Below are 9641 nucleotides of genomic sequence, written 5' to 3'. Positions count from 1 at the left end.
TGAAGTGGTGCTCTCTTGAGTAGGTGACTGCTCAGCCGTCAGGGAGGGCTGTGTTCTGCACGGAAATCATGCTCTGACTTCTGCCAGGTACATGGCAGCTGCCCCCAGGCTGTCCCTGGAGCGAAGGCAGGGGCAGCTGATGCTGTAGCAGGTGCTAACGAGCAGCACCCACCCTGCTGGAGGCCTTGTAAGGGTCCTGGTGCCCTGCCACGGTGGCAAATGGGCAAGTCTGGGAACACCACACAGCCCAAGGGATGGGACCAGCAATGGGGTCAGGCACTGACCTGTCCTGCTGCCTGAACTGCAGCGCCTGCTGTTACTGTAGCAGTGTTTCTGCACAACAGTGCTGCCCTGCCCCCCCGCCCCACCCCACCCCCAGCAGGCCGGCTTCCCAGGAACTGTGGGTACGCTAACCCGGCCTCATGGATAGAGCTCAGGGGGTGTTTTATTACTTGCTTCCTCCAGCAGGTACGTTCTGCCACCAAAACCAGTGCCAGCCCCCACAACAATTCTATTTCCCCATAAGATTAAAAGCATAAAATATGACAAAATGACTTGGGACAGCAGAGCCGGAGCCCGGCTGCTCTGCTCACCAGCAGCACACAAGCCTCCCACAGCAGAGCTGGAACCGCTTTTGAGGCAGCAGTGCTAACAAGGGGCCTGCATGAAATACAGATGACAAGCAGCAAATGCTGCAGAGTGCTGCTGTTCATGACCATAGGCCTCCCTGGGGCATCAGAGCCACCTCCAGCAGCAGCTGAACCGCGAGTGGTCATCTCTGACCTACTCCTCCCCCTCCTGAACCCACGGATGCACCCCCAACCTGTCCACTCAAGGAGCGTTACAAGAAAGGGGGAAGACTGAAAAAGGAAGGTATTGCGGGAAGAGCTGCAGTCTGCAGGTTTATTGCAGGGCCAGCTTGCATCAACGGTACAGAGGGGAAAAGAAGAGCAAGCCACCCTCCTTTACAAGAACTGTTGCACAGGCTGGTTTCACCATCAATGCCGTACACTCTACAGGGCAGGGAACCCAACACATACCACCCCAGCAGTGTTTACCAGTGGCTTCTGGGTCACCCTAGTTTAATGCTATTGTTTCCAGCTCCCTCTTCTGCAGCACGTAACAGACTATGATTATAAAAAAAATAACAAAGTATTAATGCAACATCTGCAAGGAAAGTCACTAAAGTCACCAGTGCACCAAAACATGCAAACATGGGGAACAGAGATGAGGGATGAGACAAACACATACTCTAGTACACAGGAAGAGTCTTTGTCAAGTTGTGTATAGGGGCTCATTATCATTCTTTTAGTAACTGAACATCTTGCAATGTCTCATCTGAAAACCTGGGGCTGGGTGCCTGTGCACAGCTGCACTGCTCTAACAGTAGAGTAGCAACTCACTGCTGACAAGTCATAAGCCCCAGGAGAATTCCTGTTCCTTGCGGGCCTGTAGGACATGGCAGTAGGCCAGAACATACTATAAGGAAGACTTTTTAAGTCAAAATGATCTGATGTCCTTACTAGTCTGATAATGGCCGTTATCAGCTGCAAGGACAAATAAAACTTGCCAGTACCTTGCACTGGCTTATCGTACTTAGATCAAATCCTTCACTAACTTACCTGTGGCAAGATGGAGCCCATCCGTACACAGGCAGCTACAGTCCAGTTTCCCAAAGTGAGAACTGATCAGGACAGCAGCGAGCCCTTTGGTTGCACTTCACCCCCAAAGGAGATGATGTGACCAGGCAGACTGGGGGAGGGTGGTGTTAACACAAGCTCTCGACTCCCGAAATGTCCTGTTACTTAAACAGGACCTGCAGGTTCTGCTTGTGACCTTCCATCTCTAAGAAAAGCCTTAATTTCCTAGAAAGAGTATCTAAATGTATTCTTTCTGCAACCAGAACCACCAATTTAGTCTAAGTATCACAAAGTAGAACTACCTGGAGAACCAGGACATAGAACAAGATTTCTAAAAATATTTACTTCAGTAGTTTACATTCTGTAAGTATTCCAAATACCTTCAGGGGAGTTCACTGGTCCTTAAATCAACAGGACAGACCAGCATTCACACATTCCTTTTTTCCATCTGTTAATGCCCTTTGCAGACAATTTTGTAAGTCAAATCATCAAGTGTACAAGCACCTCCAGACAGGTTTTCAGCTTCACCGAGCTCTGAGGTGGCAGAAGTGAAAACACAAGGTACAGATCACCAAAACATTCAAGACCCAACAGAAAGAAGGAACAGCTGATACTGGTTAACTCTTCACACTCATCTCTATAGGAATGAGGTCCTAGCAACAGGCACCAACCTGCAGGGCAGCCACTGGCTACTGTGCTACATTCAATTCACAAGCACCTGGAACAGCCTGCCTCCTGCTCCTCGCTGTAGTGGCATGTGAGCTGCTTCAGCTACCCAAATATTGACAGAAATAGCAGAGTTGTCACAAAATATTTCTTAGTTAGAAATGCAGAGTTTATTTCAATGCACCAATAAAAAAGCCCAACATTTCCAGATCACAGAACATTAACACAACAAAAGTTTTACATTAGTCTACTAGTAAGACTTTTTAAAGATCCAGATTCATGCCAATTGTTAGTCAATAGAAACAGCCTTCTAGGACTAAGCCCTTACATTTACAAAGACACCACAAAATCCCTTATAATAATGTAAACAAAATAAATTTTCTTCTTAAACTTTTTAAATTTGAATCCATTCTTTCAGGACTTGCACACTCCTTCAAGGGCTTCCTGATGGTGAATGACTGAAAGAAAGAGATTAAGAGCAAATCCTACAGCAAAACCAACAGAAACTGCATGCTAGCCCAGGCTTCCTCTGCTCAGGAGCCCCTCCCCCTACCTCACAATGCCCCCTCCCCACACTCTTTTCATTTACAGTTCACAAATAGTAATTGTAAAAATTTGTATTTTACACCTTTCTAAGTAAGAGCTGCCTTAGGCTTGAAAAGGGCAGGCAAAACAAGAGACGTCAGCTGCCACAGCCAGGCAGGACATGGAGCCTTCGCAGAGCCTGTGCTCCAGCTGTGCAGAGGAATTCTTGCTCTGCCATAACCTGCGCTGTTCCAGTTTGGGGCTAACCATGGGGCACCCTCTCCGACTACATCAATTCCAGCACATACTTCTCTGGTTACACAGGAAAACTTGCTTCTTCCTTCACAGTGCGAAGCAAAATTTGGCAGCTGTGCAACTGAGTGAGCACCACTGCGTGGAGCCATCAGCAGGAATGTAATCCTACCGCACATTCATGGTTTGCTCCAGACCTTACATTACTCGCTTCTTCCCCAGATTCTAAATTCCTCAGGACCTTCGGGACTGTTGATTCTCATTTGCCTGTATTTTCTCTTGTCCTTTAAAATTTCATTGAAGTAGGCTACCTTAGAGATAGTAGCATGAAGTTCTGACTACCAGAGGTAGGAAGTGCCCACAAAACTTCGTCTTTTCATAGTTCACAAGTTAAGAAAAAACTTTCAGCTTTTATTCTATAACAACTGCTCCAGACACCAGCACTATGAACTGTACGGCACACTGCAGTTTAAGATATTCCTACCTTCTCTTTGGAGATGGTGATCTGGACTTTGAGCGACTGTTAAAATGAAGCAAACCAAAACAATCAATGTGGTAAACTCATATATACTCAGTAACCACTTTTGACCATGTAAAAACACTAAGAACACTTTGATGTTAAATACATTACAAATCACCAGCCTTAATGCTGCTGATAGCAAGTATACCCAGTTACTGTAAGCGAGAAGCTGCAGTTGAGAAGAAAAACTGCTGAAAGCCAGAGCCCTTGCAAAAAGAGCAACACACAGCTTCAAAGAGCTATAAAAGGATCACAATAATCCTGCAAAGCAGGAGCAGTGAATAAAGCGGAGGAGAGTCAGGAAAACTGAGAACAGAGGTAGGGAAAGACATGCCCCAAATCCTGTCTAAAATACTTCTTCTAAGTCCAATCATGGGTTAAAAAAACCTGTATCCACAATCCTTCTGGAAGAATTACTTACTGTCCCACAAAAAAAAAAAAAAAAAAAATCAGCTATGTAACATTAAAATAACACATGAAAGATATTTTAAAATCAGCTATTAAAAAACCAACCGCCCCCCCCCAAAAAACCACTTCCACATGCAACTGAAATACTGGTCCAAGCAGAGATTTTGAATTGTAACAAAAAAAAACCAAAACAAACCCACAAAAAAACTGAGTGCTATGCTCACCTTTTAGCAGGTAAGCCAGATTTAGATCTACCATGGGACCCAGACCTACAACAGGAGAAAAATAAAGCTCAGCAAAGCAGCTAGTGACATGCAAATACAATGAAAGTTAGCTAAATGAGCAACAGCAAATTCATACTACATAGCATCACAAACCAGAGGAAGACCGGGGCTGCAGGCTTTTCTCGTGACATTTCACAACACTCCTTTAGCTCTTATTCCAGAGACCCCACTTATCAGAAGACAAGAGTACAAGCACAAGAACCTCCCCAGCAAAGCTTCAGGTACCACTTTCACAAAACAGAAGACCTTGTAGCAGGCTCCCAGATTTTTTCTCCATCTGCAAGTATCCCTTCCATAAAGGGAAAAATACTTTCAAGTGTCAACTTAGAAAACCTTTTAAATAGCACATTAGGAACCGGGAACCAGCCACAGGTAAGCATGCGTGCTAAATAGCTGATGCATTTTTCAGATTAATGCCGCTTTTATTCAAGTATAATACAGCTTTTTTCATCAGTTATCCAATGAAAACAGCATTTCAGTTTTCACTGCCTGCCTGCTGCTAACATGTAACCTACTCCCAATTCATCTTACAAATTAAAATTTACTTGAATGGTGAGGCTTTCCTTCCACATTTATCATACGACTTCACCAACTCAAGTATCGGCTGTCTGGCCTCCTAGAGTTCAGCAATACCACAGGCCTGAATTCTGACACATCAGAAAGCCCAGCGTTCAAGATGGATGTTGCCAAAAAAGTAGGAAACTTAATTCCATTTCTGCTCACAACCATTTCGAAGTGTAACTGAAGAATCACCTTTACCTGCTCTATTAACTTCCAGAAATACTATGTTCACGCTGCTGGCTCAAGTTAAAACAATGCCACAAGCTACATGCCAGTGCTTTGAAACCTTCCTGCTCACTATGCCGAGCCATCCTGACACAGCTCCTAACCCTGCCACCAGTGATTTTGTTACTGTATCACGGGTTACACAGGATGGAGTTGCTCACAACTACCAGAACTTGTATTCTGTAGCGTGAGCATGACTTCCTTTGCTAAGAAATACAGCAAGGCAGCCAAGAGCATCATCTCACTGCTAGAAAATCCTCCTTCTGAAGCACAGCAGCAAAGCAGGACTGCAGATCAAAAGCTGTGGAAGCAGCACCGGTTACGTACTACCATTCTGCTGTATAAGCGCAGAGGACTAACACTGGCTGGAGCTTTCACAATGCTTCGTAACTCCAGTACTGACCTACCACTGCTCACCACTGTAAGTGCAGACCTAAGCAAAGTCGGCATCCATCAGGAACATCAGTAAAAGTATCAAAAGTCTTCCATGCAGGAACACGACTGTCCCAGAACTAGATATCACCAAGCAACATCAACAGTATTCACTCCTCCGCCACAGCAGCGTGCAATTTGAGCCTGGCTAGTCGCCTCCTGCATTACAGGCCTGTGTCAGCCAGGACAGCTCTAGCGATAATCATCACCATCATCCCCTTAAAGGCACAATGTGCAAGTCCTGAAGGAGCAGGCAGATCCCTAAAACATGTCCCCTGTTCTAAAGCAAAATAAAAAACAACTTCTTCCAACTGATCAGCTCTCACATCCATCCTGTTGTTATCATACTCTCACCTTTTTTCCAACTAAAACTTATCACAAAGGGTAGAGGAAAATAACAAAGGAGCACTTAACTCTCTACTCATTTTCTTCAACACTTCAGCATGGAAAACATCCAGATCCACAAAGCCAGGGCTTTGTGTCAGCTTCAAAAGTCCTTCAAAACACTACGCTGCGACATTAGGACTAATGGTCCTGCTCATTGAGCCCTCAAAACCTCTGAAGTCAAACGTAATATGGTTCTTTGTGCTACAGCAATTTAATTTGACCTAGCTCTCAGAACTAGAACTGACAAAGCTAAAAGCTGTATACAAGAGTTCAGTCAGTAGTGTCAACCTTCTCATCACCTTACCCCTCCCCAGCAACTGAGATCTGCCAACAGAACAGGCCAAGAAAAACCTAAGCAGCATTTCCTGCAGGTCACAAGGTCAAGCATTCTTTACATGTGTAGGCATTAACTAGATTTTGAAACTTCTCTCTAGACCTTAAATCATAAATACAAGCTTTGTTTATGGCGACAAACACATAGACCTCATATAGTAGCCACAGACCAAAACAAACTCATGTTTATTACAAGAAATCAACCACTACTTTAGTTTGTGAAAAGGCCAAAGTTATTCACTATATGTGTGAACATTGCTATGCTTCACAACCTTCTAACCCCTTCCAGCCAAACTTGGCCAGGGAAAACAAAATCACCAAAAAGCCCAAAACACTATTATTTGTTTGAATTAAAACAAGTCTCTTACCTGCTTCGAGGCCATACAATGGACCGGGACCTTGAGCGTGACCTGGACCTAGATCTGACGTGGGGGGAAAGAGATGGAAAGTTCAGCTACTACTACAGGATTCAAAGTCATACAGCTGAGATAGCCTTCCTTTACTTTTATGATACTGTCCCCAGCAAATTTTGCTCTAAGTATTGTTTTGCAGATGTAATTTTTATTACTAGAAAGCTATAGTACATTTGGCCAGCACTACCATCCACTAAGAAGTCCCACTGCCTTAGGCATGCAAGCGTAATTACTTCCTGGACCCCTGAAGCTCAAGTAGGAAACCTTAACCATAGATTAATACTGTAAGAAAGTTACAGCCTTGAAAAAGCCTAGAAACAGCAGTTCCAAAATTATATGCTTATGTTTTCAACTTCAAAGAAAGCATTTAGATATGGTCTCAGGGCTTTAACACTACCAAGGTTCCTGCAAACACATCAACTGCTGGAATGAAAACTTAATGTTGAAGGCAACATAACTGTGGGGAGTTTTCAATGTTGCGGTCTTAAAACGCATACCTTGATCTCCTTAAAGAACCAGAACGAGATCTGCGGGGCGAAAATGATCTATACCTGCGAGGAGACATTGACCTGGACCTGCGATAGGAAGCTGACCTCGATCTACAAAACAAAGGGGGCGGGGAGAAAAAAAAAACCAACCACAATTACTGCAACATACCTTTCACACAGACTACAGAAAGGGGTGAAGCAGAGGGAGGAGCAAGAGAAAGAATGAAAATACAACAGTGAGAATCCTACCTCCTTCCACGACTCCGACTGCGCGACCGAGAATATCTTCTTCCTCGGGACCTTGAACGAGATCTAGACCTGGACCTGGTTTTAGGTTAGAGAAAAAAGATATCAGCAAACAGCTGCAGCAACCGGTGCACGTGAGGCCCTGCTGAAGTCAAAACTTATTTCAGACAACTAAAAAGAAAATAAAAAAACCAAACCAAAAACCAAACCAACAAAAACACACCACTAGCATCTGTCAGTTGGAAAAATCTCTGGGCCTATTTTTCTCGAGCATTTTACTACCTAGAAAAATGTTAAAAGCTGAATTACATTGCAGAATTACATTAGAATAGAAAACACTGTAATGCGTATTTAAAATAAACCTTGCAAGTTTGCAGGTCGACCCTCTTTGGCCCAAGGTCTAGCAGATCTAGACGATCTAGAAGTATCTATAGCCGATCGCTGCATCTAGGTGTTCTCTTCAATCTAACGACGATCAAACTGACAGCCCAATGAGCCAGGGTGAGGCTTGATTGACGCAAGAAGATTTTTCTAGGTGGGAATGTGGTCAATCTGGTGTTCCTCTTTCTAAACCGGAGGGGGGCCCCAATTGAAAGCCAAATTTACTGTTACGGCGATCACCGTCTCAAATTTTCTGCCCTTAAAGAATAAGGTGAAGCTACGTGTAGATGGCTCGAGGGGATCTGGCCTCTTATGCTGATCACCTCAAGGTCTAGGAGGATCTTAAGTGTCGGATTTGCAAGGCGCCTCAGCATGAAATCTTAAGGCTCGTGACATTCTGAATCAAGGCGACTGACTCAAACGAAGAAACCTGAAAGGTTTTGACCAGGTTGATTATTAAAATATTAACATTTGATATGTATTAGCAAAAAAAAAAAAAAAATCGTGATATACACCTGTTGACTTACAACATTAAGAGTTAAAACTGGCGTAACATTCTGTTCTTTGCTAACAAGAGCTACGCAAAAGTGAACTGGCGAGGCAACCCAGCCGCTCCGGCCCCACACGTACCTGCTCCTCCTTCGGCGACTATAGCGGTGACAATCATAGGCATAGTGGCCTTTCTCACCACACTCGTAGCACCTGTCGTTGGGGTCAAAGGGGCGCCGCGCAGGAGGCCTGTCGTAGCGGGAGCGACGCGGCATCCCCGTCGACACTTCCACCCTCACCCTCGAGCCGCATATTATCCTGCGAGACACAGCGTACGGTCACGGCGATGCCCCCTCCGCACACGGGGCGGGGGAAGGCGGGGGCCGCCCCCCGGCCCGGCGGCTCCAGGCGCGCACGTACTTCCCGTCGAGGCCGAGCACCGCATCCTCAGCGTCCCTCGGGTCTTCGAACTCCACGAAGGCGAAGCCCGGCGGGTTCCTCGCGATCCACACGGTTCTCAGGGGCCCGTAGTAGCTGAAGGCTCTCTCCAGCTCGCCCTTGCCCGCCCCCGTGCCCAGGTTGCCTACGTACACCTTGGTCTCTGCCGGGAGGGAAGCGCGGTCAGCCATGTCAGGCGGCGCACGGGGCCCGCAGAGCGCAGGCGCAGCGCCGGGCGCGAGGAGCCCCCCCCGCCGCCGCCATCTTTAGCAGCGCCTCCATTTTGCGGCACTCCCGTCCCGCCCGCGCCGCGCCAGGCACGGCCCCGCCGCCACAACCTGCCGCCGCCACCTGCTCCCGCCGCCTCCCCCCGGGCACCGCGCGCTCCCACAGCCGGCTCCCCGCGGCCGCCTTCTCCCACCCGCCCCGCCGCCCCCCAACGGCCGCGCCGCCCCCGCCTCGCCCCTACCGTATCGCCCGTAGCGCGACATCCCCCCGGCTGCGGGCCGAGCCCCGAGCGCCGCCCTTATATAGAGCGAGCGCCGCCGCGACTGCGCGCCGCGCCCTGCGCCGCTGGGGGTGGGGCCGTCCCGCTCCTCGCGCGCCGCGGGTCTCGCGCGAGCAGCGCGGCTGAGGGGGCGGCCCCGCTCGCCGCCAGGGCCTCACGCGCCCCGCCCCGCCCCGCCGGCAGCGCTGCCCGGGCGCGGCTCCTGCGCCGGGCGCCCCGCGGGAGAGCGGCAGCACCCGGGCCGCCGCCGCGCTGGCCGCCCGCCCTGCCTCACCGCCCCGGCTCCGCTCCAGGCCGCGCCCCTCCGGGTGCTGAGCGCCGCCGCCCCAGGCGCCGCTCGCGTTTTTGCCGTTCCGCCTCATGAACCGTTCGGTTCCCCTTCGGCCGATCTCACGTTCCAGCCCGACGTACTTCGGCCGTCCGCTCCTTCTCCCAGGGCCGCGTT

The 9641-nt window shown here is 48.2% G+C and overlaps 1 protein-coding gene across 2 annotated transcripts; it reads right to left on the bottom strand.

Annotated features, from left to right (window-relative positions):
* Positions 1 to 2453: 2453 nt before the first annotated feature.
* On the bottom strand, positions 2454 to 9313 carry LOC102052761 (serine/arginine-rich splicing factor 7-like). Of its 2 annotated transcripts, XM_055714619.1 has the most exons (9): positions 9158 to 9313; positions 8671 to 8851; positions 8392 to 8568; positions 7384 to 7458; positions 7144 to 7245; positions 6602 to 6655; positions 4236 to 4280; positions 3568 to 3603; positions 2454 to 2764 (listed from the first exon to the last, which is right to left on the bottom strand). In XM_055714619.1, exons 1-9 carry the CDS (start codon positions 9177 to 9179, stop codon positions 2740 to 2742), a joined length of 717 nt encoding a protein of 238 aa, XP_055570594.1. In that variant the 5' UTR covers positions 9180 to 9313; the 3' UTR covers positions 2454 to 2739. The 2 variants fall into 2 exon arrangements, with proteins under 2 accessions (XP_055570594.1, XP_055570595.1); XM_055714620.1 differs by lacking the exon at positions 4236 to 4280.
* Between the last annotated feature and the right edge of the window lie 328 nt (positions 9314 to 9641).

Source organism: Falco cherrug, chromosome 6 (assembly GCF_023634085.1).
Source record: "Falco cherrug isolate bFalChe1 chromosome 6, bFalChe1.pri, whole genome shotgun sequence".
Taxonomy (NCBI): Eukaryota; Metazoa; Chordata; class Aves; order Falconiformes; family Falconidae; genus Falco; species Falco cherrug.
This window is presented reverse-complemented; position numbering and strand designations above follow the sequence as displayed.